The 27,748-nt window shown below is 43.1% G+C and overlaps 2 protein-coding genes across 2 annotated transcripts; both read left to right on the top strand.

Moving 5' to 3' along the window:
- Window positions 1–542: 542 nt before the first annotated feature.
- Window positions 543–21,488, top strand: AQP2 (aquaporin 2). The gene is made up of 5 exons (XM_074225951.1): window positions 543–961; window positions 10,323–10,487; window positions 11,101–11,181; window positions 11,762–13,959; window positions 21,403–21,488. Exons 1-4 carry the CDS (start codon window positions 602–604, stop codon window positions 11,969–11,971), a joined length of 816 nt encoding a protein of 271 aa, XP_074082052.1. The 5' UTR covers window positions 543–601; the 3' UTR covers window positions 11,972–13,959; window positions 21,403–21,488.
- AQP5 (aquaporin 5) lies at window positions 21,414–27,748 on the top strand. The gene is made up of 4 exons (XM_074225952.1): window positions 21,414–21,898; window positions 23,031–23,195; window positions 24,340–24,423; window positions 24,813–27,748. The coding sequence occupies exons 1-4, from the start codon at window positions 21,536–21,538 to the stop codon at window positions 24,996–24,998; spliced, it is 798 nt and encodes a 265-aa protein (XP_074082053.1). The 5' UTR covers window positions 21,414–21,535; the 3' UTR covers window positions 24,999–27,748.

The raw sequence follows: 27,748 nt of genomic DNA, 5'->3' as shown, positions 1-27,748 counted from the left end.
TTCTCATTCCTGATTTACTTATCTGTATATATATAGAATGAAATAATAAAAGTCACTTTGAAAACTTTAAATGTGTGCTATTAAATAACCCAAAGAGACTGTTGTTTTTGTCTTTACATCTCCAGAGCCTGGTACAGGACCATGAATGTAGCACTTGCTTTTTAAAAATATGTTGAATTAAATTGATTTGAATGACCTCCAGAGTTTCTCCTTCACTGGTATGTATGTGGGGAGGAGGGAGTGCCCAGAGAGGAAGGGCCAGAGGCCATCCAGGGCAGGAGAGGAGAACAAACAAGGAAAAGCAGGAGATATTACAGTGATCTAGGACTTATTAATGGGGAACTTTAGTCAGCTGTGAAGGCTAAGATGGGGTGATAACCATGCTGGCAGCAATCAAGAGGTGGGGGTGAAGGTGGCTATCAAAAAGCAAGATTATTGGGTACCAGCATTATTTCCCGCCCCTCAGGTTTTCCCCGTGCCCATGCCTGTGTCTTAGATGGCCCTATAAATACCCCCATCCCAACTTTCTCCAGAGACTGCCCCCAAAACATCTTGAGTCCTGTGTCTCTCCCAGTCTCCATCTGGGGCCCTAGCCCAAAGGATGTGGGAATTGCGTTCCTTAGCCTTCTCTCGGGCTGTCTGTGCAGAATTCGTGGCCACACTTCTTTTTGTCTTCTTTGGCCTGGGGTCAGCTCTCGACTGGCCTCATGCTCAGCCTTCTGTCCTGCAGATCTCCCTTGCCTTTGGTCTGGCCATTGGAACCCTGGTGCAAACCTTAGGCCATGTGAGCGGAGCCCACATTAACCCGGCTGTGACTGTAGCCTGTCTGGTGGGTTGCCACGTCTCCTTCCTCCGGGCTACCTTCTACGTGGCTGCTCAGATCCTGGGGGCAGTAGCTGGAGCTGCCCTTCTCCATGAGCTCACCCCACCTGATATTCGGAAGAATCTGGCCATCAATGAGGTGAGTAATCCAGATGTCTTGCCCCTCAGGCCAGGGGATCTCACTATATGATAGAAATGGCACTAGAGTTTCAAGTCAAGGATTTCACTTAACTGGAATTCTAGCCAGTTCCGAATAGTGAAAATACCAGGGACCTTGAATTTATCAGAGAGTTGGTTTCAAATACTTCTCTGATACTCACTAGCTACAAGGCCATGTTCAAATCATTTTACTTCTTTGTGCCTCAGCTTCCTCCTCTATAAAATTTAAATGATAATTCCAGTAGTCTACCTCATTGAATTGTTATGATCAAATGATTTAATCAATATTACATGCTTTATAAATTTCAAAGGGCTTTATAGATGTTAGCTGTTACTATTAGCTATGTGACTCTGGGCTAGTTACTTTGTTTCTCTAAACATATTTTCTCTATAAAATTAAGATATTGACTTTGGTGAGTCAGAAAACATTGTATTATTGGGGATTGTTATTATTTCCAATCTTCAGTAATAGAAAAGGTCCAGGAACATCTTTTGCTGAGTATTAGGATAAGATGGTCTAAGATTTAGAATTTGGGTTTGAATCTGGGACACTAGGTTTGTTATTGTTGTTTTAATGGAAAGGAAAAATAACCAGGACAATCTCTATTTAGTGAGGAATGTTGGGGATTGGAGGTGAAATTCAACTCCAGGTGGAGTCTAATCAAAATCAGAATCAGGGTTAAAAATGTACTTAAAAACTCTCAGAAGTCTAACTTATCCTTAAGAACAGACTGAGGATAATGATAGGTATATAAATTCAGAAATTTTGTCCTCCAAGGACAAACATTAGAAATCAAGGCTCTTAACAACCCCTCCCCCCTTTTTCTTTTTCTTTTTCTTCTTACTGTCCCAAACTCCCTTATCAGTCCAGTGAAGCTTATCTGACTTTAAAGGTTTTTAAATTCATAAATAAAAATACAAAAAAACCCTAGTTATATTGAAACACAGTTATTAAAAATTTTTTCTTAAACTTAAGCTCACATATCTCAGTTAAAAAATCCTGTTGTAGGGGTGGCTAGGTGGCACAGTGGATAAAGCACCCGCCCTGGAGTCAGGAGTACCTGGGTTCAAATCCGATCTCAGACACTTAATTACCTAGCTTTGTGGCCTTGGGCAAGCCACTTAACCCCATTTGCCTTCCAAAAACCTAAAAAAAAAAAAAAAAAAAAACTGTTGTAACAGAAAAAGTATCAGGCAAACTAAACTGGAGAGCTGGGTTCAAGTTCTACTTCACTTGGAACCAAAGGAGGAGGATATAGGTCTGTGGGGTCTGAACAATCCTAATGAGGAGTAGTGGGGGTTAGGGGTAGGGCATTATAGGAACAACTGGAAATCCAGGGACTCTGATTCTCCCCTCAAGGGTCGGTCAGGCGAGGGAATCTACCAAACTCCCCACTTATAGCTCTTCCTCTCCTTTTCCTTGTTTCCCTAATTCCATCTTTTGTCACTATCCTTCTATTTCTGTCTATCAGTATCCATCATCCCTCCTCCCACCTTCCTATGAATAGGTCTATTAGCAGAACTTAGGTTGGGGCCACCCATTGCACTAGATGCACAGGAAAGAGTAACTAATCTTGTGGGAGAACTAATTTCTTACTAGAGCTATATGGATAATTCCTTATGACCCTAGGCAACTCACTAAATCTCCTCCAGTCTCAGTTTCTTCATTTAGCAAATGAAACTAATAATACTTATCCTGCCTATCTCACAGAATTGCTATTGGGGCAGTTAGATCAAGATAGCAGATTAATAACTGGAATCCTAGCCAATTCAGCATAGTGGAGACACCAGGGACCTTGAATTTATCAGAGATCTGGTTTTGAAGCCTTCTCTGATACTAGCTACAAGGCCATGGTCAAATGACTTTACTTCTTTGTGCCTCAGTTTCCTCCTCTATAAAACTTAAATGATAATTCCAGTGGAGTCTACCTCATTGAATTGTTGTTATGATCAAATGATTTAATCCATATTAAGTGCTTTATAAATTTCCCCTCAAGGATCAGGTGAGGTAATCTACCAAAAAGTAAATTCTTAAATACTTAATCTGATCCTAAAATCAAGAAGACTTGAGTTCAAATCCAGTCTCAGATACTAATTAACTGCAAGTCACTTTGCCTAATAATAGCATTTGCCTTCCAGGAGTGTTGTGAGAATTGTATTTACAAAATGCTATATAAATACTAGCCATTATTATTTAAAGCATTATGGAAAATATAATCTAATATTATTTTAGAAATGAGGAAACTGGGGGCAGCTAGGTGGCACAGTGAATAGAGCACCATCTCTGCAATCAGGAGGACCTGAGTTCAAATCCAGACTTCAGACACTTAATAATTACCTAGCCGTGTGACTTTGGGCAAGTTATTTAACCCCATTGCCTTGCAAAAACCTATACAGAAAAAAAAAAAGAAATGAAGAAACTGAAGCCCAGTGAGGTTAGTTAGTGGCAGAATCCAGAATAGGTCCTCTAACTATTTTCATTATGCCCTACAACTTCTTGCAAAGTTAGAACTAAGAAGAAACGCAAACTGTTCTTGTGTATCTGATGCTACTGGAATGTAGTGTTTGTGGGGAAGAGAATTTTCTTGTATAGCTAAAACAAACTCTGCTCATCATCATCTGGGAGACCTCAAAAGCCTGAGCATCAGTTCTAGCCACAGCCTTAGAGAGGTCCTAGAGAAGGTCTTTGAATAAATAATAGCTAGGAATTGCAAGCACAATTCCATGAGAGCTACTCTGATACATTATAAAGAGCTCTAGTCTTAGAGTTTCACATCTATGTCTTCACATGATTACAGCTAGCATTATCTTTGAAAAGTAATTGAAATTCTGTGAATTCCTCATCTGTAAAAATTGAGTATAACTACCTATCTCACAGAGTGGTTGTAAAGAAAACTCACTAAAAGCCTTAAAGATATGTAAAAATGTCAGCTATTATAATGCAGTGATCCATTCTTCAGCTGACTGGGAGAGAGTCAACACTGCAAGAACCTTAGGTACATCAGTCAGTCACATTTGCTACCCTCCTAAAGTGGCCACAACTTTAACTAATGGGATATAATCTCTGACTCTCCAGCTCTCCACCGTGGCCAGATCCCCAAGTTCCAAAGGCTTTATCAATAGTATCCAACACAGTCTTAAAGTAATTCATTGACACAATGGGAAGAGTCTTGGTCTGGAGTCAATTCAGTTGTTTACTTCTTTTTTTTTGTTGTTCTTTTTTTAGATTTTTCAAGGCTGTGGGGTTAAGTGGCTTGCCCAAAGCCACACGGCTAGGTAATTATTAAGTGTCTGAGATCAGATTTGAACCCAGGTACTCCTGACTCCAGTGCTCTATTCACTGCACCACCTAGCCACCCTGTTATTTAGTTCTTATGTGAACTTCAGTTAACCCATTCACCTCTCTGCTCCTTAGTTTTCTTCTGTAAACTGAGAGGTTTGAATTCTATGTCCACAGTTATCTGTGGGATACATAACTCCCTCACTATTTCACATCCCAGCCTCCCCGTTAATCATAGAGAACAGCAGTGAACAAGGTCCTGGTCACTTAGATTCTGCTTCTTTGCCTCATTTTCTCCCAGACGGTGATAATGGGATCTGCTTTTTGGTTCTCTCTGCATTCTTAAAGGAGATACATGAGATGTTTCCCAGAAATATTAGCAAGACTGGACCCTAAGAAAGTTCATCCCATCCAGATATCATTTACAGAGAACACAAAGTCAGGAAAGATAACTAATATTGTGAATGATAGTATCTAAAATGTTCATTATATGGGGCAGCTAGGTGGCGCAGTGGATAAAGCACTAGCCCTGGAGTCAGGAGTACCTGGGTTCAAATCTGGTCTCAGACACTTAATAATTACCTAGCCGTGTGGCTTTGGGCAAGCCACTTAACCCCATTTGCCTTGCAAAAAAACTTAAAAAAAACAAAACAAAATAAAATGTTCATTATGGCTTAGAAAATTAGGCCATATCTAATAAGATAAAATTCAAAAGGGAAAAAAGGAACACTTAGGTTTAAGAAGTTGACTTTGAAAGTTATAGGGAGGCATGAGTTAATAATGTGATATGGTTATAAATGGAAACAGGGGAGAGAGAGAGAGAGAGAAAGGGAGGAAAGAAAGAAAGAAAGAAAGAAAGAAAGAAAGAAGAGGGAAGGAGGGAAGGAAAGAAGAAAGTAGAAAAAAAGAAAGGAAAGGAAAAGAAAAGAAAGAAACTAAGATTATAATGACCCACTTTGGCTCCCCAAAAGAGATAAGAAAATGCATCTGTCTTCCTTCTGTCTTCCTTCTTTGTAGAGATAGAGGACTATGTCTATGGGACATTATTTTCATCAGTGGTGGGTTGATTAATTTTTTGAAACTGTTTCTCTCTCTCTCTCTCTCTCTCTCTCTCTCTCTCTCTCTCTCTCTCTTTCTCTCTCCCTCTCCCCCCCCCAAAAAAAAATCTCTCTGGGAGGGGAAGAGGAAGAAAATAACCTCTGAAAAACAGAAGTGATATAAAAATAACAGATATCAAAACAGATTTTTGAAACATGATTGATAGCCCTAAAAGTTAGTGAAATGTTGGACTGCATGGAAGGACATAGCTAACAAGAGTAAGGAAACAATAAGTCCCCTATACTCTGCTCTTGTTCAATACTATCTAGGTATCTAATTGGGTTTAGTTCTGGGCTCCAGAGTTTTGGAAGAAGGCTGATAAGCTAGAGGGGGTTCCAGAGCACAGTTCAGACCGCAAAAGGTCTTAAATTCATGACATGTGGAGATTAGCTGAAGAAATTGAGGCTACTTAGCCTGAAGAAGAAAAGGCTCAGAGGGGATATAATAGCTGTCTTCTTGAAGTGTTTGAAGGGACGATGGACTAGACTAGTGATGTTTGGCCCCTGGGGGGGGTGGGGGGAAGAACTAGAAGCAAAGAGTGGAAGCAGCAAAGAAGCAAAGGTTGGAAGACAAACTTCCTAACAATTAGCTCACAGTTTCAGGGTGACCCAGGAAGGGAAAAGTGAGGAGCTCTTACTGGAAATATCCAAGCAAAGATTGGATGATCATTTGTCAGGCATGTTGGCCTAGGAATTCCTTCTTGGATATAGATGGACTAGATAATATTAATAGCTAATATATAGCATTTTAAGATTTGCAGAGCACATTACATTTTTTTATTTGATCCCCACAACAATCTTGAAAGTTAGAAATTCCTGTTATTCCCATTTTTATAGATGAAGAAACTGACACAGATGAAAGTTATGACTTGCTTTCTAGTGAGCTGTGATCTGAGGTCAAATTTGAACTCAGGTCTTTCTGACTTTGGGTCCGGTGTATCCACTGTATCACCAATAATGGGATGCTTTTAAATTTTAAATTGCCTGATTCTATGTTTCCCCCTTCCCTTACACTCACTTGATCCTCCCTCTTTTTTGAATGTGGACCTTGGGAAGTAGGGAAAATATTTTTCCTTCAAGATGGAAATCACTGTGAAGGAGGATGATTGCCATCCAGGGGGTGATCTTAGGCAGGACTTCTTATCAGGAAAAGAGATTGGAATAATAATGGGTTAAGTATGTTCTCCAACTCTTAAGATGCTGAGGAGAAGGATGGTTATAACATTATCATTATATTTATTTGTGTATGTCTAAAGTTAAAGTGAAAGTTTTCCAAGTTCAGTAAGGATTTATTAAGTGTCTATTATATGTATTGCAGGAACTATTTAAAGGCAGGGACTGAGATGTTTTTCATCATTGTATCTCCAGGAGTCTAACCAAGTTCTTTGCACATAATAATAACAATAACAGTAATAATAAGGCTAATAACTCACATTTATATCAGTATTTAATATATGTTTGCTTATATTGTAATTGATTTACAACAAAGGAGAAATTTAGTGTATTTGTTAGAGAACTAACAGATTAGGCTTCTCCAATCAGGGAGAGGTGGTGGAATCAACTTCACTAAAAGTATTAAAAGTTAGGGGAAGGGGTACAATGGATAGAGTACTGGCCCTGGAGTCAGGAAGACCTGAGTTCAAATTCAGCCTCAGACACCTAATAATTACCCAACTGTGTGATCTTAGACAAGTCATTGCCTTGTAAAAACAAAACAAAAAAAAAGTTAGGGGGAACTTCACACAGCTGGAATGGCTCAGAGGCTATCCTGACCCAAGGTAAGATAAGGGATCCAAAGATTCTGAAGAGGTCTAGGAATACCCTGTGATGATCAGTGACTCTGATCATCAATAATAATGGGAGAAATTAAACTTTGATTCTAGAAAGGCCTCAGAAGCCCAGGTAGACCACTATAATCCAGGAACTACTGGATAAGGAAGAAAAGAAGAAAAAACAGGTTGAGACCTGGAGAGAAAGTATGGGGGCCTCTTACTGGCAGCTGTTCCAACCAGACCAATGCCCAATACCTGGGGGCAGGGAGAGGCTTGGCAAAATTAGTGACAAAAAACTAGGCTAGGCATTAGGTGTGGCTAGTTATGAAATCAACCTTTAGCTCTTCTGCCTAAGGCTGCTCTGCTTGCTCCCACCCAACCTGACCCAAGAGTGAGATATCAGAAGTTATATTGAGGAGAAAGGCATAATTAGGGAAACTGAGGCTCAGAGAGGGAGTATTGGTATAGGCCAGGACCACATGAAGGAACCAACCCTAGGAAATAAAGACATATAGTACTAGAGTAAACTCTTGGTTAAGGGAAAGATTTAAAGAGTTGGTAATAACCTTCAAAAACTATAGAAAACTTCCCTAACCTGAGAACCCAAAGTGCCAATCAGTGTTGCCAAATTTTGGGAAAAGAGCTATACTTATTAAAAAGCTATAATTCTTTTTTAAAAAATATATTTAGTTTTTTGTAGGTTTTTTAACCTTTTTTAAAAATTAATTTATTTTTGAATTTTACAATTTTTTCCCCTCTCACTTCTCTCCCCACTCCCCCCCCCGAAGGCAGTCTGATAGTCTTTACATTGTTTCTATGCTATACACTGATCAAAATTAAATGTGCTGAGAGAGAGAGATCCTAGCCTTAAGGGGAAAAAATATATGAGATAGCAAAATTAAATAAGATATCTTTTTTTAAGAAATTTAAATTAAGGGGCAGCAAGGTGGCACAGTGGATAGAGCACCAGCCCTGGAGTCAGGAGTATCTGAGTTCAAATCCAGCTTCAAACACTTAATAATTACCTAGCTATGTGGCCTTGGGCAAGCCACTCACTCAGCATCAGTTCATGCACATCCTTCCGGACTTCCCTGAATTCCCATCCCTCCTGGTTTCTAATAGAACAATAGTGTTCCATCACATACATATACCAAAATTTGTTTAGCTATTACCCAATTGATGGACATTCACTCAATTTCCAATTTTTTGCCACCACAAACAGGGCTGCTATGAATATTTTTGTACAAATGTTAGAAGCTATAAGTCTTAAAAAGTATTGGCTCAGCTCCTAAACTTCTTTTTTTTTTTAAGTTTTTGCAAGGCAAATGGGGTTAAGTGGCTTGCCCAAGGCCACACAGCTAGGTAATTATTAAGTGTCTGAGATCAGATTTGAACCCAGGTACTCCTGACTCCAGGGCCGGTGCTTTATCCACTACGCCACCTAACTGCCCTCAGCTTCTAAATTTCTAAAACTCAACTTCCCTCTCAAAAGTAAATCCCAGAAGAAAATGCTACATAGAATCTTCTGACTTCTGCTGTCTAACCTAACTTTCTTCTCTATTCCATTTGCTTCTCTTATAATAAAGATATCCTACCAGAAGCCTGAACCTGTTTCATAATGCCAATATAGGCATACCTTGAAGATATTATGAGTTCATTTCCAGACCACAGCAAGAAAGCAAGTCATTTGAATTTTTTGGTTTTCCAGTGTATTATAAAAGTTGTGTTTATGCCACACCATAGTCTATTAATAGTAATAGTATTATTTCTAAGAAAACAATGTGTATATACCTTAAAATATTTTATTGCCAGAAAAATGCTAACCATCATCTAAGCCTTCAGAGAAGCAAAATCTTCTTGCTGGTGGAGGGTCTTGTCTTGATGTTGATGGCTACTACAGGGTGGTAGTTGCTAGAGACTGTGGGAATTTCTTAAAAATAAGACAACAATAAAGTTCATCACATATGTTGACTCACTTGAACACCTCGAGGCCATTGTAGAGTTATTAATTGGCTTAATTTCAATATTACTGTATCTCAGAGAATAAGGAGACCTGAGAAGAAAGATAGGGTCAACATGTCCAGTGGAGCAGTCAGAACACACACATTAATTGATTATGTTTTCTGTTTTATTCGACCCTGATTCATGGTGTTCTAAAACAACTACAAGTTCACTAATCATAGATCACCATAACCAATATAATAAAAATAATTTAAAAGTTTGTAATGATATGAGTATTATCAAAATGTGACACAGAGACACAATATGAGCACAATCTGTTGGAAAAATGGCACCTCTAGACTAGTTTGATGCAGGGTTGTCATAAACCTTCAATTTGTGAAAAATATAATTTACAAAGTGCAATGAAATGAGGTATGCCTGTATATTCTTTTCTTCCCCCCCCCCCCATTGTCTTCTAAAGCCTAGATAATGTCTGTTCCTAGAACACTTCTCCTCACAGGTTATTCCTTCATCTAGGTCCATCTTTACTTTCCAAGCTCCAGGTAGGGACACAGGGTAGGAAGAAATTATGATATTGGGACTCGGATGGCAAGTAACCCTAGGAATGTATTATTCTATATCATCCCCATGTAGAATGGTAGTGGGGCAGAGAGAGGAATATGGTATCTAGTGAAAAGAGAACTAGATAGGTTATATACCTATTCCTTTGAAGCATCTAGGTGGCACAGTGAATAGAGTATTGGGTTGAAATAAGGAATATTTGAGTTCAAATCCTAATTCAGATACTTCAGATACTTATTAGCAGTATGATCTTGAGCAATTTAATATCATTCAATCTTAGTTTCTCTCATTTGTAAAATGGTAATAATGACAATAGCATCTACTTCACATGATTATTTGAGAGATAAAATGAAATCATGTGTAAAGTACTTTGCAAGATGTAAAATGTTAAATAAATGTTAGTGCTATTATTTTTCCATTTATTAGCTCTATGACCTTGGTCAAACCACAAAATATCTCTACATTTTCGTTTCTTTATTTGTAAAATGAGGTCCAGAAGTCTCAGGTCCCTTCCAGCTATGAAGCCCTGTGAACTTCTTGAAAGGAAGAAAGGAAAGAGAGAAGAGAGGAAGGGAGAGAGGGAGGGAAGGAGGGGAAGGAGGAAAGGGTGCTTACCCATCTCCTGCTTCCTTCAGGTTACCTTTACCCCTCCCTGCTTTCTTTTTCCAGCTCAGTAACAATACAACTGCAGGCCAAGCGGTCACTGTGGAGCTCTTCTTGACCCTGCAGTTGGTCCTTTGTATCTTTGCCTCCACTGATGATCGTCGAGAGGACAACATTGGCTCTCCAGCCCTCTCCATTGGCTTCTCAGTGGCTTTGGGTCACCTTCTGGGGGTAGGTCAAAGCCCAATTCAAACCTCCTAAGAGGGAAAACCCAGAGACACCCTTCCCAAGGAGAAGACATGATTCCCACTGTCATCCCTTAATAAGTACTGTGCCCCCCCCATTAATAATGATGACTTAAGAAAAACTGGCATTATAACTTGCACCTTAAGGTTTACAAAGTATGTTACGTACCCATCCCTTTGGTTCTTTACTGCAGACCTGAGGAAGGCACAGTAGTGCTGATTTTATAATAACATATGGATTGGGGTCACAGGAGTGTTGAACATGTGGAAGGATTAAAACTTTTTCTCCTTTCTAAAAGTCCAGCTCTCTTTACATGCCAGCTCCCAGTCAACAACTGATTTCATATAATGAAATCTTTAACCTTTATCTTGCCCTATGTACTATATACACATATATCTGTCTAGGCCTGGAGGTAAAGTGATGGTGGGGAAAACAGTACAGGGGAGGAGGGAGGATCCTAGTTGTGAGAATACAACCCTGAACGTGAACCCCAGGTTGAATATGAGATAAAATCCTCAGGCTTGTTGCCTTATAGCACCTATTTAAAATCCTGCTCCCTCCTTACTGATAATTGTCCATGATTTTTTTTCTTCCCCAGATCCACTATACTGGTTGTTCCATGAATCCAGCCCGTTCTCTGGGCCCTGCAGTCGTCGTGGGCAAGTTTGATGACCACTGGGTAATAGCTGAAACCTCTCCCCTCCCCACAAAAGATCCCAGAGTGAGATTGAAGGGAGTGGGTTCAGCATTAAAAGATTAATATCAGGGCTATCCCAAAGGAGTTAGATACCACCAAAATGGTAGAGGGTCCAGACTGTCTAAGGGACTTTGATGGTTCTTGAAGGTAGAAGGTTCAGATGTGTCAGTCATTAAAGGAGTGAAGCTCTGAGTATTCAGTTTGGCCCCAAAATGGAGACTCTTTCCAGTGAGTTCTGGGAGTTCCTGAGAAGAGAGTAGGGAAGATCCAAGATAGTCTAGAATTCCTATAATTTCCCTTAGAAATGACTTAGAATCGGGCGGCTAGGTGGCGTAGTGGATAAAGCACCAGTCCTGGAGTCAGGAATACCTGGGTTCAAATCCAGTCTCAGACACTTAATAATTACCTAGCTGTGTGACCTTGGGCAAGCCACTTGAACCCATTTGCCTTGCAAAAAAAATAATAAACCTAAAATAAAAAAAAATGACTTAGAATCATAGAACTACCCCCTTCTGTTGGTTCAACAATTCCTAAACACATTCTTCTCTTCATCTTCTCCTAGGTCTTCTGGATTGGACCTCTGATTGGTGCCATCCTGGGTTCACTCATCTATAATTACCTCCTGTTTCCTCATGCAAAAAGCCTCTCAGAAAGGCTGGCCACTCTGAAGGGGAAGGAGCCAGATGTAGACTGGGAGGAAAGGGAAGTGAGGAGGAGGCAATCTGTGGAACTCCACTCCCCCCAGAGCCTGCCTCGAGGCAGCAAAGCCTAATGTTCCTTTGGCACCCCCACACTCCCTGACCCCACCAGGTCTCTGGGGCAAAGAAAATGAACCCCAGAGATAGAGCAGCCAGGGGGACCTGGAGCTGTTGATTGTGGGGGTCAGAGCTTTTGCCCTAGACTGGAGGGGGTCTCCCATCCACACACAACTGTGCCTCTCTTCCATATCCAGACAGGAGATAATCCGCCTGCTCTCAATCTACATTCTCATCCTTCCAAGGATGGAAGTTGGCCCCAGTACAGGATCAGAAACCATTTCCTGTCCATTTGATGCAGTGGGTCATCCCTGCACAGGATACATATTAGGGGGAGGGGAGCAGCAGGTACTGATAAAAAGGAGGACTGGGACAAGGGATGATGTCAGCAGACAGAAACAGCAAGAATTGTTGAATTATAAGTGAAGAAGGAGTTTGTTAGATTCCCTCACTTGACCCTGGAAGGCAGAATCAATCCCGCTTATTTCTATAAATCTCCCTGCTTTTCTTAAGATGTCTCAGAATCCCCAGATTCACCTCCTTCCCTCAGTTCTCAAGGCATTCAGATTCCCTTAACTAGAGCTAAGAGCCACAGGGCAGCTAATATATCTTATGGTAGAACATAAGTCACTATATGCCAGTGGGTTTGTATATCTGGGGTTACACATGTTTATATGTATCAATAGAAGTGTTTGCACATGCAGATTATTTATCAGTGTATATTTGTATTTGCACAGGCACGTTGCTGTGTTTGCACACACATGTGACTGTGCTGAACTGTATGTGTGCATTACTGTGAATGCATATGTGCACCCAGGTATATTTGGGTGTGCCCTATAGTTAGTAGGCATGCTTACATGGGCATCTTTGAGGATGATTTTTAAAGTTCCAGAAAGCCAAGGATCCCTCCCTCTTTCCTTGACTTGTCTAATCTCCCCTGGTATCACCAGACTTTTGACTATTCTCTTTGGGTTCATACTGATCACCTGCAATAAATCAGATTCCCCAGCCTAGAATTCTTTATGTTTTATGTAATCCAAAGAGGGGCACCTACTAGAGGTTAAATGGTGCTGAATGGGGTGGATGAGGCAGGAAGAGGTTGGACAGGCCAAGAAGGTGGGGACAAGTTAGAGATCTACTTGGGGTGGGCTGGGGCGGGGTGGTCTTGAATCCAGTGAGAACTGAAATAAATTGGAAGAAGGCCTTCAATCCCTGCCCACTTGACCTAGAAGATTCTTCTGACTTATCCCAAGTCCTGAACATGAACCTTCTGGGTTGGGTCACCCACCTGCTGGAACTTCTGGTTCTGGCTACTCAAAGCCCAACCACAAAGCTGGCATTCAGCCAGCACTAAGAACCTGGCCCCCTGGACACAGAAAGGCACTGGAAGGATGGGAAGAAACTAAGGATATCCCAGACTTCTAGGGTTCCCTGCACTTGGCAGTCAGTTTCATTTAAGGGGTTAGATGGAAGCTTTTTCTGAGGGTGGGGTATAAGAATGCTTGAGTGTGTTCATCACCGAGGTCTCCAATCCCAGAGATGAAACTCAAGCTTCGGTGAGAACAAAAGCATTTTTGTGGCCCCTTGGCCTTTGTCTTGGGGGAGGAAGGGTGGTGAAGGAGGAGGGAAGCTTTGCAAGGAGACACTTCTTGAAAGGGGACACTTCACAAGGAAACTCTCCAGTCCAGCTCACACTCTCCTGCCACCAAGCACCACCTTCCTGTTCCTCCCATCCCTCCCTACTTACCTACCCCCTCCATCCCCCAAACCATCAGCCTCCCCACACAGGAGCCCAGTGGCCCATTCCACTCAGCAATGGCTTCTACTCCTATCTCTCTCCATCTCAATCCCTCTCTTTCAGCCCCATCTTCCCGGGTTCGCCCCATTTCTCAAGGGAAAGAGCATCATGGCACGGGCCTCATTCTCCAAGATCATCTTCTGAGGCCAGGACTGGGATCTTATTTGAGAAAAGACTCCAAGGTCCTGGGGTCCAAGGTGGAGCAAGGTAGCTATTGTTCTGTATGTTCTGTATGTCCCTTGAATTCTCCATTCAGAGACTCATGACTCTAGAACTGGTAAGGGCTTCAGAGATCATCTGGTTCAAACCCCTCATTTAAAGATGAGGAAAGGGGCGGCTAGATGGCACAGTGGATAGAGCACCAGTCCTGGAGTCAGGAGGACCTGAGTTCAAATCTAACCTCAGACACTTAATGATTACCTAGCTGTGTGACCTTGGGCAAGCCACTTAACCCCATTTGCCTTGCAAAAACCTAAAAAAAACAAACAAAAAATAAAGATGAGGAAAATGGGGACATTGGTCAAAAAAATCTCAGAAAAGGGGTATAACCTCAGATCTCAAATCCGAGGTTATCAAAAGTCAATGTTATCTCTACTGTATGACCTCACTTACCTAATTTCAACCAGACCAATGTGCTGACCACCTCTCACTCTTACTCTGACCCAATTTGTCAGACTTTTGATCTGCACACAGACTGTTTCTACCCCCCCCCCCCCAGTTATTAGGTGTCCTTACCTTTTCTCCTATCAGCTCTGACCAGACCCTTCCCACCCATCTATTCCACCCTCATAGGAAATCTTTCTTTTATCATTTTTTCCCCCTCTGACGTAAGTCATTTTATCTTCTTAGATCCTTGATTAGATTACCTAACAAAGTTCTTTCCAGGTATGATAGACTGGGATTCCATCTCCCTCTGGAAATACCTCCCCTCAGAGTCCGATAAAGGACTCTGGTTGTCAGGGTTCCTTAGGACAAGATGAGAATAAATGACCTGATCATTGGTTCCTCACATGCTCATTATATACCCACTTCAGAGGGTTCACTTGTGAACTGGAAGCCGCATTATAGACACCATTGACACCCCCGCCACACACACACACACACACACACACACACACAAGAACTGGCTGCCCAGGGGCAGAGATGGGGAGACATGCCCTTCAGCTCTGGGCAGTTATCTCAATCTCCAAGTACCCTTATGAATTCAAACTCCTTGGAGAGGGTGAGGTCAAGTAGAAGTCAGTGTGATCTCATCTTCACCGGGGGTGTTGGGTGTGCTACCTAATTTGCTGAATGACTGAGTAGCACTAAGAAGGCAGTCGAGTTCTAGATGTTCTTCCCTTGGGGCTCCCAACCCTATTGGGTTCCAGGTGTCCTGTCCATGGGTCCACTAAATTGATGGGGACTTTCCTAAGTGCTGACACAGCTAAGACCAAGTTTGGTCCAAGCCTAGACTTCTGACTTCTGCTCCCACCCTTCCTTCCTAGCAAGTAGTCAAGGAGGAGGTCAAAACAGGAGCAGAGAATATGAAAATTGGAAAGACCTTAGGAGTCATCTAATTCAACCCATCTTTGAAGTACAAATCTCAGAAAACAGAAATCTTCAATCCCCAATTCATCTTGTAAAAAATAACATCTTGAAACTAGGAAAGACCTTTGGGCAGGTTGGGCATTATTAGTTGATAGCTAATCCCACTGCACCAATCTCCATTTCTACTCTGCCCCGCCCCCCAAGCCCCTAAACAGGCCAGCTGTTCTCCCTGTGTGCCGGGTCATTTAGAATTCTCTAAACTCTCTCCTTTCTCTTTTCTCTTCCCCACTTTCTTCCTTCTCTCTCACTCCCTTCCACTCTTCCCTCTGGGTCAGACATATCCCAGAAAAAGGATCACCTGACCACTGTTTGAAGACAGATTCTTTCCCCAAAATAAACTAATAACCAACTAATATAGAAGAGGCAATCGGGGCACAGTGTTCAGACACCCACACGTTAGAAGGTGCACCACAAAAGGGTGAATTCAATCATTGAACTGAATTGTCCAGAAGGGAGATAGGAGTGAGAAGGGGCTGGGTGTCTGTGGAGGTCTTAGAACCTCCAGAATCCCAGAATTAGCTTAACTTGAAAACTCAAATGCAAAGGCAGTCATTCAGTCAATAAACTTTTATTAAATACCTACTGTATATCAGCACTATGCTAAAGCTGTAGAATTAGGGAAAGGGAAGAAAAAGAAGGGATTTTTAAAAAAAGGGAAGAAAGGGAAGGGGGAAAGAAAGTGAGGAGAGGGGAGAGAAAAAAGAAAGGGAGAAAGGAAAAGAGGAAAAAGGGAAGGGGGAAACAGAAAGAGAAGAAAGGGAAGGGGGGGATCAATCTGTGTTCTTCAGAAATACAAATATAATCAAGGAGATAACTCGCAGATCACTATGTACAATCAAAATGTAGGTCAGATAAATAGATAAATAGTGGGAAAGTACTAGCATTTAGGGGCTCAGGAAAGGTTCTTGTACAAGGCAAGGTTTAAACTGAAGCCTGAAGGAAATCAGAGAAGAAATGAGTTCTCTGCTTTGAGGGATCATTCAGTTTGACACAGAGACACAGAGCCTAAAATGTTTGTACCCTGAGGATTATTGAGAGGTAAAATACATCTGATGATGAACAGGAGAGACTGTTCCTTTTTGAACCTACAGGTGTTTTGAGTTATCATCTGAAACCTTTCATATGCTTAGGACACTATCTCCAGCTAGATTATTAATTCTTTGAGGTCAGAAACTCCTTTCTTTTGTTTGTATTTCACTCCCTAACCTGAGCACATAGAGGATTGGGCCTGGAGTTGGGTGGATACTCACCATCTGTGTGACTTTGGACAAATCACCTAACCTTTGTTTGCCTTAGTTTCTTCATCTGTAAAATGGGGATAAAATAATAACTCCCAAGTCACAGAGCTGTTGTGAGGATCAAATATTATTTATATTTTTTCCCTTCTACTCTCATGGCAATCCCTTCAGAGATGCCTTTTTGATCTATTGATGAGTACTGGTCCTGCTCCCAACTTGGAAAAGTTCAGTCCCTGTGGGTCACTAGCCAATTTGCTGAAGGAATGTCCTACCACACTCTGGGAGACCTGACCTCATTACTATATTCCCCAAATTTTGTGGGTGGCATGGTTGGCATTTTTTTAAGGACATTTATGGAAGGAATGAGAATCAGAGGCAGTGAAATGAGGAGCTGGAGGAGTCTCCTCTCCCCCTGCATCAATCATGGAAGGAGACATCCTCCTGGAGGCCTAGGGATGAGTTGGGAGCTTTTCATTACCACAGTCACTATTAGAACCCAGGGCCCCCCAGCTCCCAGGCCTCTGCTAAGTTGCAATATGTTCTCAGACAAATTATTCACCCTCTCCAGGCTTTAGTTTCCTCACCTGCAAAATGAGAGTTTTGGACCAGGTGGTATTCTGGATATCTGCCAGCTCTGAAATTCTAATTCTATTGTGGTAGAGTAATACAGTTGGTCTATTGTACATGCCAGATAGTGGTATAAAGGGAGGAAAAGAACAGAGTCCAGAAAATGTGGATTCTAATCTTAATTTTTCTATTTGCTAGGCAAGTCATATTCCTCCTTTAAGCCTCAGTTCCTTCATTTCCAAAATTCTTGCAGGTGCCCTCCAATTCTAAAATCTTGCCCTTCCTTTTTCAGGGCCTTTATCTGTAAACTGGTCAGGGGAAGGGGAGAGGATAGGACTAAGGGGTGCCTAAGGTTTCTTATAGTGTTTAACATCATGTGATAAATTCTGAGGTAGTCTGAAGCCTTCCTATCTCACTAAAGAGGCTATCTCTTATCCCAGTCTGAATAGGAATAAGGCTGGATAGGGAAGGGCACATTGCTGAAGGCCATAAAGATCTCCACAAGATAGTAGAGCTTACTTTTGGGGTGATTTGGGATCATAATATCATATGAACTCTCCCTAGGAGACACAGAGCCTAAATCTCCACCGGAGGGATTGATTTCATTTTTGTCTTTATTGTCCTCAGAACCTAACATAAAGACTCCCACTTAGTAGGAATTTAATAAAGCCTTGTAGAATTGAATTGAATTGAATCAAAGAGTCTTCTGAAGAAAAGATTCCAGGCCTAGGAGGTTTCACCTTTTACTGACTCTTACTAAATGATCATGAGAAATTTGCTTATCTTCTCTACTTCTCTCACTGTAGAACCTAAGGGAGCCAACACTATAGGATAGAGATCAAATGATTCTCACCTTGTTTCCTCCCCAGAGATTCTTCCCTCCTGTGGAATACAAGAGATGCCCTAGAGCCTCACCCATATGTCTGACCCTGAGGGAGAAAAGGAGGAAAGTTGGGGAGGGAGAAGAGCTTAGAGAATTCTAAATGAGCCAGAGCACAGGGGAAACAGCTGGTGCATTAGGGGATTGTGCCCTGTACTGACTAAGGGTCTTCCTAGTTCCTAGACGGGGCACTTACAAGAGGAATTGGGGGAGTTAAGGAATCCAAATCCTGAGGATTCCTGCTTTGAGATCAGGATAGGTACATGCTTTGAGCAATTGAAGAAGTCTTTGATGACTCAATGTCCCCTATAACCTTCTTGAGACCAGCTATCAGCTTCACCAGGCAGTCTCTTGGCACAAGGAGGGATGACGGGGAAGTGGGGGTGGGGAAGGAAGCAACACGAGCCGGAAATGCCAGGAGAGTAGGAACAATAGTGGGGTTTCATGGACCCATGTTTTCCTTGGCCTTTTCTCTGCCGAATGTTTGCTCCCAGGCTCCCTCCCTCCCCCGACCTCCCTCTCTCCATCTCCACTCCCAACCCCCATCTATACAATGGCCTGAAAGCCAAATAGTCAAAGAGACCTATACCTCCTCTGCCAAGGCTGGCTCTTTTCTTTTGCATTCTCCAATTTACCACCTGTGGGAAGCAGGTTCTCATTCTTCTGAATCATCTTATCCCCCTATCCTGATATCATGAGATAATAGAGAATTTCAGAGTTGAGGGGAAGCTCAGACCACAATCCACCATGTTATTGGGAGAGTATAGTCAGAGAGTAGGAAGAAGCCCTATCACATAAGCTAAAGAACTTTAATGACATTCCCCCACACCAGTACAGGGCCTATCCTTCCAACACTTCATTTCTGGCTGGATTCCCTGCCCATCCCCACCCCAACCCCCTTCTCTAAATACTAGTGAGCAGGGTACACACACTAGAACTTCATTCTCTACATGCCTCACCTTTGGTAAGGAGGAGGGAAAAAGGCAAGAGGAAAAGAAAATGGGGAAAGGAAGGTTGGAGAAGGAACAAATGGAATTCTAACATTTCTGAGTGACTGCCGAAAAAGTCTGTCCTTTGGGGGAATTTAGAGGAGGGGGGTAATTAGAAATTTGAGATTGGTAAAGTGGGGGAAATGGGAGAAGATCAGAAGAAACGGAAAGAAATGGCGTGAGAGGGCAGAAATGAGAGAAAAGGGAAAACCAGGAGAGAGAGAAAGATGGGAAGGTTAAAGAGAAGAAATGATTCAGGGAAGGAGAACGAGAGATTAGCAACTGAGGGAGACAAAAGGAAACTGAGAAGACTGAGAGGGAGAAAAAGGAGGAAAAAAAGGTATTATAAAGGGAAGAGGGAAAACGAGAATGAGATTAAAGGTGAGAAGAAAGGAAGACTTCGGAAGTCAGTAGCCCACTAAGGGCACCCCCTTCCTTCCCACTAAGAGAAGAAGTAAGAATCTGAGTGGATTGAGAAACTGAGTAATAACTCACATTCAAGGTTTGAGTTGTTGATTTCCTCATAACAAGCCTCTGAAGTAGATAGTGTAAGAATTACTATCCCCTTTTTTTTAATAGATGAAGGAACTGAGGTTCAGAGTTAAGTGACTTGCCTACAGTCGCTTAGTGACAGGAGACAACATCAGGATTTGAATTCATAGCTTCCAGATTCCAACTGGAATGCTCCTTCTACTAAGCAACATTGCCTATCCAAGGGGAGAAGGAAAGGAAAGAAACAACTGAACCAAGAGGGAAACCTGAGTAACCAAAAGGGGAAGAGAAATGATTCGAAACTAAGAAGAGGTTGAAGGTGGGGAGGGGGAAGAAGGGTTAAGGTATAGACAGGGTGATTCAAGCCAATAATAAATATCTGGATCCAAATCCAGGTTGGTTCCCAGTCCTGCTGTTTCTCTTCCACCCCATCAGTTCTTAGACAAACACACCAACAGCAACAACAAACCACTCATTCTGGGACCTACACAGACACTCACTAATTCACACAGAGAGATTGTCTCCCAATCTCTAACCCCCAAGCTCCTTCCTCTAAATCCTACTCATAAACAGAACAATTAAACCATCAAGGTCACCTCTTTCTCTCCCATTTCCCCGCCCTCCCCCCCATAAGCCTTCTTTCTAGAATGAAAAGGAGCCTGAGGGAGAGAAAAGGCCACCCACTCCTCCCAGTGAATAGTGGAAAAGAATCTCAAAGTCCTGACTTCCTAGTCCCAACCCACCCATGAAGGGGGGAAAGGGAGAATCGGTATTGAGAACGACTGGAACCAATCCCTTTCCTATCCTCCATAGGGGACACTGGGGGAAACACCTCAACCCATACCTTAGGGAAGCCAAACCCTCCCATGGGGTTAACAACTCTCCTACTCATGGGACAAAGAGTCCTATTTAGTCAGCACACCATAGGGAGGTAGACTTGCCAAGTAGCTGGTGGGCACAGTGCCCAATCTTGCCAGTGTTCCCTTGTGCCAATTTCAACCCCTTGAGGGAAAAATAAAACCTCTGAAGCCCCACTCTTCCTATGCCCAGGATGGGAGAGAGAGGAAGCAAAGTCAGGGACCCCTGGGGCCTGCAAAAGGACAGATGATGAATGGGCCAGAAAGATTTTCTATATCAGGCGGTTCAGGTGATGCAGCGGATAGAACACGGGCCTGGAGTCAGGAGTACCTGAGTTCAAATCTGACCTCAGACACTTATTAATGACCTAGCCGTGTGGCCTTGGGCAAGCCACTTAACCCTATTTGCCTTGCAAAAAAAAAAAAGGATTCTCTGTCTCTCCTTGCCAATCACATTGCATGAGCCAACTCAGGTAGGTGAGAAGATTGGGAAGGACAGAAAGGCTGAATCTTAAGGAAGAGTCCAAGAGTGTGCTGGCCTATAAAGAGAAAAAGCCACGCTGAGGAGATACTGCAGAGGCAAGAGATGAAGACTGATGGAGAATGATGATAAAGAGGTTGAGAAACAAGACAGGGAGAATTCAAGGAGAGTAGAGAGGAAGGGGGGAAGAAAGAGTAAGGTTGAAAGAGATTGAAGATAAAGGAGGTAAGAATTGAGGGGAGGGGAGAGAAGGCATGGAGCCTTGATGTGGTGGTGGGAGCTGGGCATCAGAGAGCAGCCCACACTCCCCTTATACAATCGCATGTGTAAGCTAGCAGGACTGGTCACCAGCTCCCTGTCCGTGGTGGATGGGTGAAAGTTATCTCTGAATCCAGGCAGGTGGGAGGGAGCTAGGAGTCAGCCCTAAATGGAAACTTTTTCCCCACTTCACAGCCCCAGGGTGGAGGAGCCGCCCAGTTCTACCACCCCACCCCCCTTTACCCCCTACCTGGACTCCCGCCTCCTATATATTCCTCTCCTCCTCCTTCACCTCCAGTGCCAAGCAGCCTGGAGGAAGAAAGAGAGAGTAGGAGACCAGCAAGGTTGGATTCGGCATAGCAACTGGAGGGCAGTGATCCTACCACCAGTGAGCTCCCTCAGGACTGCCAGGGAGGGTGCCTTCAGCCACTATGAAGAAGGAGGTCTGCTCTGTGGCATTCCTGAAGGCTGTGTTTGCCGAGTTCCTTGCCACCCTCATCTTTGTCTTCTTCGGCTTGGGCTCAGCCCTGAAGTGGCCCTCAGCACTACCCAGCATCTTGCAGATCGCCTTAGCCTTTGGCTTGGCTATTGGCACCTTGGCCCAAACCTTGGGACCTGTGAGTGGTGGGCACATTAACCCTGCCATTACCCTGGCCCTCTTTGTGGGCAACCAGATTTCTCTGTTCCGAACTATCTTCTATGTGGTCGCTCAGCTGGTGGGTGCCATTGCTGGGGCCGGCATCCTTTACGGACTCGCTCCTGACAATGCTCGAGGCAATCTAGCTGTCAATGCTGTGAGTCCTTGGCCTAGAGCCAATTCAATTGGGGGATGGGGGGAATGGGAAAAGGGATAGGAGATGGGAAGGAGGTCTTAGGGGGAAGGGAATATCAAATCATGGAGTCTTTTTTTCTCTCCACCCCTTCTCCAGAGGGGGTTTCTGGATTTAGACTCTAATATAGGCCTCAGTTTCCCATTTAGAAAATGGGTAAGAGGATTACCATTACTGAGCAGTAGAATCAGGGACTTCAACCTGTGCCAATAAATCCTTGGTGAAGCTCCTGTCCCCAAGCCCTATCCCCTTTCCACTTGTCCCCCTCTTTTCTCTTCACTTCTCTTTTCTTCTCTCCTCCTCTCTCTCCTCACTTCTGCCCTTTTCCTGTTCTTCTGACTGCTTTTTAAATTTTTTTTCCCTGTACCATCCTCTTACCTTTCAACCCAAATTCTTGACCACAGCCCTCATTCAAACTTTTTTCCTGGACCCCACTTCCCAGACTCTTTACCCAGATCCTGTGTTCTTTCTGCTCTCTGAATACTCCTTTTTCCTAACCCTCCAACCCCAGCAGTCTTGACAGAAGCCTTTTTCCCCTAACCTCAAATCTGGTCCTAGATGTCCCTTATGCTCTGGACTCATTAATCCATTGAATACAAAGGAGGATTTTCTTGGCTATTGTGGGGCAGAGTCTGCCCCACTGGAGAGACAGGTTTGGGGTTGGCAATGGCATTTGACCAGTCCTGTGCAGTGGGAGTGGGGGTGGGAGGAGATAGGCAGCTCCTCATATGAGGGAGAGGGAACTAAATACCCTTGGAAGAGGGCGGCTAGGTGGCTTAAGGGGCGGCTAGGTGGCATAGTGGATAAAGCTCCAGCCTTAGAGTCAGGAGTACCTGGGTTCAAATCTGGTCTCAGACACTTAATGATTATCTAGCTGTGTGGCTTTGGGCAAGCCACTTAACCCCATTTGCCTTGCAAAAAAAAAAACCCTAAAAAAAAATAAGATTCAGCTAACATCTCCTAGCCTAAGGTCTTAGGAAGAGGCAGAGAGCCAAGAAGGTGGAGAGTAAATTGGTCAAAGTAATCATGAAAACCAAAGGACTTGGGGCATCTCTTTTATTCAGTGACCCCTCACAATTTCTCTCCTCCCCTGCAGCTCAACAACAACACAACTCCGGGCCAGGCTGTGGTGGTAGAGATGATTCTGACCTTCCAGTTGGCACTCTGTATCTTCTCCTCCACTGACACCCGACGCACTGACCCTTTGGGCTCTCCAGCTCTCTCCATTGGCTTATCTGTCACATTGGGACACCTGGTTGGGGTGAGCAAAGGAGCTTCAATTTGGGGGGATAGAGTGGGAACAACAAAAAGAAAGAGGCGTGCCCATTGCCTAGGGAGGAGAGATGGGAATCTCATTGGCAGTCCCTTTGGGAGAGACAAGGGGCCCAAGGGACTGTTGAACTGTCCTTTTAAAAAGACAGGTCCAGGGGCGGCTAGGTGGAGCAGTGGATAGAGCACCAGCTATGGAGTCTGGAGTACCGAGTTCAAATCCGACCTCAGATACTTAATAATCACCTAGCTGTGTGGCCTTGGGCAAGTCACTTAACCCCAATGCCTTGCAAAAACCTTAAAAAAAAGACAAGTCCAGATGTACCTGAGTTTCTAGTTGAACTTCAAGTGTTTCAAGCCCCAGTTCTGATCTTGCTCCTCTAGTAGGATATGTTTGAAGGGGGCTGGAAGCTGGGAAAGAAGGAAAAGTCAAGAATCAAGTTAGAAGAGGTAGTTAGGTGACTGTAGATAGAGAACTGGTCCTGGAGTCAGGAGAACCTGAGTTCAAATTCGGCCCCTGTTTAGCTATGTTCAAATTTGACCTCAGACAACTGACACTAGCTAGTTGTGTGACCCTAGGCAAGTCATTTAACCATGGTTGCCTTGAATCCAGAGCCATCTCCAGTCATCCTTGATGACTCTAGAGAAGAAAATGAGGCTGGTGACTTAGCCCAGCACCCCCCCTATTCAAATACAATTCATGTGCTTGTCATGGTATCACTTCCCCGCTGTCATTCATGGACAAACATTATTAGTTATGTGACCTTGGGCAAGTCACTTAACATCATTGCTTTGCATAAAAGAAAGAAAGAAGAATAAGTTAGAAGAATAGAAAAAACAATTAATCCAGGAATAATTAGGCAGATTGATGATGTGAAAAGATCACTGAGTTGAGATTTAAGAAAATTAGGGCCTAATACTAGCTCTACTCTTAATATGCAGATCACCTTTCTGCTTCAGTTTCTTTATTTGACAGATAAAGGAGTTGGATTATATGGCAAGTTTTCTTTGTCCTTTAAAATTCCATATCAGTGTCCATGATTTGTTGAGGGCAGAGGAAGGGAGCCAAGGGGGAAAAGGAAGAAAAATCTTGGATTTTCTCGGATAATCACACTGGTTGCAATCCTCTCCCACAGATCTATTTCACGGGGTGCTCTATGAACCCTGCTCGATCTTTTGGACCAGCTGTCATCATGAAGAGATTCAGTCCAGCTCACTGGGTAGGACAAACAACCAACGCCTTACCCCTAATAAATGGGGATTAAATTACTTCAGATTAAATAGTGCAAGGCTCTTCCCTCAGAATGTAGGGGAAAGGGCTGTTAGAGAATTTAGAATGGAGATGTGGAAGGGTAGGAAGGAGCTAACTTGTTGGCAAATAATACGGACTGCCCCGGGGGCAGGGGGAGGGAGGAGGACTTGCGTGGTCAATTTTTCTTTAAGGTTTTTATGACCTATCCTGAGGCAGGGTGGGGTGGGGGTGAGGGGACTCTAACTCTGTTGAACCTCTGCAAGGTTCTTTATACAGGTCTTTATGGGTGGATTTCTTAATATTTGGGCCTGAAGTGTTTGACTTCTATGACCTTGCCCTGGTTACTCTCTTCCCCAGGTGTTCTGGGTGGGGCCCATCACCGGGGCTGTCGTGGCTGCCATCCTCTACTTCTACCTGCTGGTACCTAACTCCATGAGTAGGAGTGACCGAATTGCCATCGTCAAGGGTACATATGAGCCAGAGGAAGACTGGGAAGAGCACCGGGAGGAACGAAAGAAGACTATGGAGCTTACCTGTCATTGACATACATGTACCTAACTGTGTGGGGAGACAATGCTAAAGCATTGGGGCGGGGTGGGGGGGAAGGACAAAAATAACAGCAAAGTTTCCTTCTTTCATAGACAAGCTTTCTGGGTTGGGGGAAACAGTCTCCATGGTTACCCAGTTAGAGTTGGGAACTAGGACCTGCTACTGGGAAGTCATGGAACTGTGAGGGAAAGGTACCTCTCTATGAAGAGTTTTCTCTCAGGGATAGATAGGCAGGCACTGAAACTTGGACCTCAGAAATGATACCTCCAGAGACCAACAGCAGGGCTTAGAGTCTAGAACCTGTGGAATCCAGGGCCTAGAACCCATCCTGCTGAATGTTCTGCCAAACAGGGCCAAGTTCTATAATCAATAGTCTGACCTGAGCCCAATTCCTCTCCAGTTCTACCCCAAAGCCAGAGAGACAGGAATTCCAAGGACTGGCAAGGACTCTCCCTTCCTCCTTTCAATGCTTCATAGCTCCTCTAGGAGAGACAGACTGCTTCACTGAAAGACCCCTAATTTATTTTCAATCAACTAGGCCAAAGAGTAGGGGGCTGGGAATGAATAGTAGTATTTGGGGGAGGCTATTCATCCCCCAATAAATCATTAATAACCCTGATCTGACTCCTATCTTTCCCTATTTAAGGCCATTTTCCCTGAGAGGGAAAGGAAAAGACAACTCCTTGGACAGATAAGGAAAAGGAGGAAGAGAATAAGGATTTATATAGTAGGTATCACACATTATACCAAATGTTTTACAAATATTATCTCATTTCATTCTCAAAGAAATGCTGTGATAGGTGCTATTTTTATCCTCATTTTTTACTTTGAGGAAACTGGGCCATCAAAGGTCTTAAGTTACTTGCCAGGAGTCACACAGTTAATCAACATCTGATGTTGGACTTGAACTCAGCTCATCCTTACTCCAGGCCCAGCATGCTATCCAACCAACCACCAGCTGACTAGTAGTTTTTCAGATAGCAAAACGAAAAACCAAGAGTATTAAAAGGTAGTTATATTATGTAGACAGACAAGTGTGTGTGTGTGTGTGTGTGTGTGTGTGTGTGTGTGTAGCAAGATCTGCAAAGACCCAGAGAGGACTGAGACATTGAGAGAGAAAAGGACAGATACAGAAATGTAATAGTTAAGATCTAGAAAAAGACAAATAGAAATACAATTGAGGGCACATAAAGAGACTTCAGAATTTCTGCGTTATTCCCTTCCCTACCCCTAATTTTCAAAACTTTTGAATTCAGCCTGAGTGTGATTCCCTTCAAAGCCATCTCAAGTCTTATCATTTTCCAGGGGACGTGGCAATAGCCTCAGGGTGTGCCAGGGCTGGGCAGTCAAGGAGCAGGTAGCCATCAACTTAGGCAGACCCTTGAGATGCCTAAGGAATGACTTGGCTCCCAGGAATGAAACACTCCCTTGAATTGCCCATTTTCTGGGCTTCTTTAGCTTTTGGGGGGGGCACTTTGCCTATTTCTGGTGGCTATCCTTTTCTGATTCTGGTTGCTTCCCCCCCATTTCCTGTCTTTGTGTCTATTAATGTTTATATATTTTTTTCTATCATTCTATCCTGGTCTCTAGTTTTTTTGGTTCTACCCCCTCCTTGAGACTGTTTCTCTGTGCTTTGTTTCAGTCTCTGTAATCTATTTCTGTCTGTCTCTGTCTTTCTGTCTCTCTGGTTTCTCTCTTTTTGTCTCTCTGTCCCTTTTTTTTATTTCTATCTGTCCCTCTGTCTGTCTCTGTCTCTCTGTCTATCTTTTTCTTTCTGCCTCTCAGTTTCTCTCTTTCTCTGTCTCTCTTTCCCTCTGTCTATTTCTGTCTCTCTGTCTATCTTATTCTTTCTGCCTCATTGGTTTCTCTCCTTCTCTGCCTCTCTGCTTAGGTTTCTTTGTCTTTCCCCGTTTCTGATTCAGTCTCTCGGATGCCTTTCTGCCTCTAACCAGTGCATGATGAGGGGCCACTTAGAACATTTATTATGCTAGTCTATGTGGCTTGACAGTCAATGAGCCCCTCATCAAGCAGCTCAAACATAGATCAGCCCTGGGACGCCCAGTCTGTTCCCTTTGCTTAAGGAAAGGAGTGAGACTTAAAGTGATGAAGACTTCAGAGTTAAATGAACTAATGGGGGAGTTGGGAGAAAATGGAAAGGACTCCAAGAGAAGACCAGGAAGAAAATGAGATGTTCAGTTTCCTCTTCTCCAACAAAGCTAAAGACAGAATAACCTGGATTGTGCTAAGATAGGAAGAGGAAGGTCTGATACAGAGAAGAGGAAACACTTATGTTCAACCTCACTGATAACTTGGGTTTCAACTATAGCCTTCACTTACGTAGATCATAGAACACTTTAAAAGATAGTCCAAATCCCTCATTTTATACATACAACTTGCTCTCATACACTCTTATCCTTCCTCCAATTTATTTCTTACTCCAAGGCTAATTTGGGGAACAGAACTCTGAGGACCACAGCCATGAGAAAAGAGTAGAAACTCCTGCTTGAGGCAGAACAATGCCTTCCTTGCTTGAAGACAATGTGCCTCAGAAAGCACATACTCTAGACTAGAAATTTTTGTGAATAGGAGATGGGTAGTGAAATCTCTCCTTCCTTCTTTGCCCTTTAGAAAAACTTACTGCCAAGCCATCCTGTACCTGGTGGAAAGAAAGACAGGATGAAAGAGAGAAAGAATGAGATACACACACACACACACACACACACACACACACACACACACACACA

This window comes from Macrotis lagotis, chromosome 2, assembly GCF_037893015.1.
Source record: "Macrotis lagotis isolate mMagLag1 chromosome 2, bilby.v1.9.chrom.fasta, whole genome shotgun sequence".
Lineage (NCBI taxonomy): Eukaryota > Metazoa > Chordata > Mammalia > Peramelemorphia > Peramelidae > Macrotis > Macrotis lagotis.
This window is presented reverse-complemented; position numbering and strand designations above follow the sequence as displayed.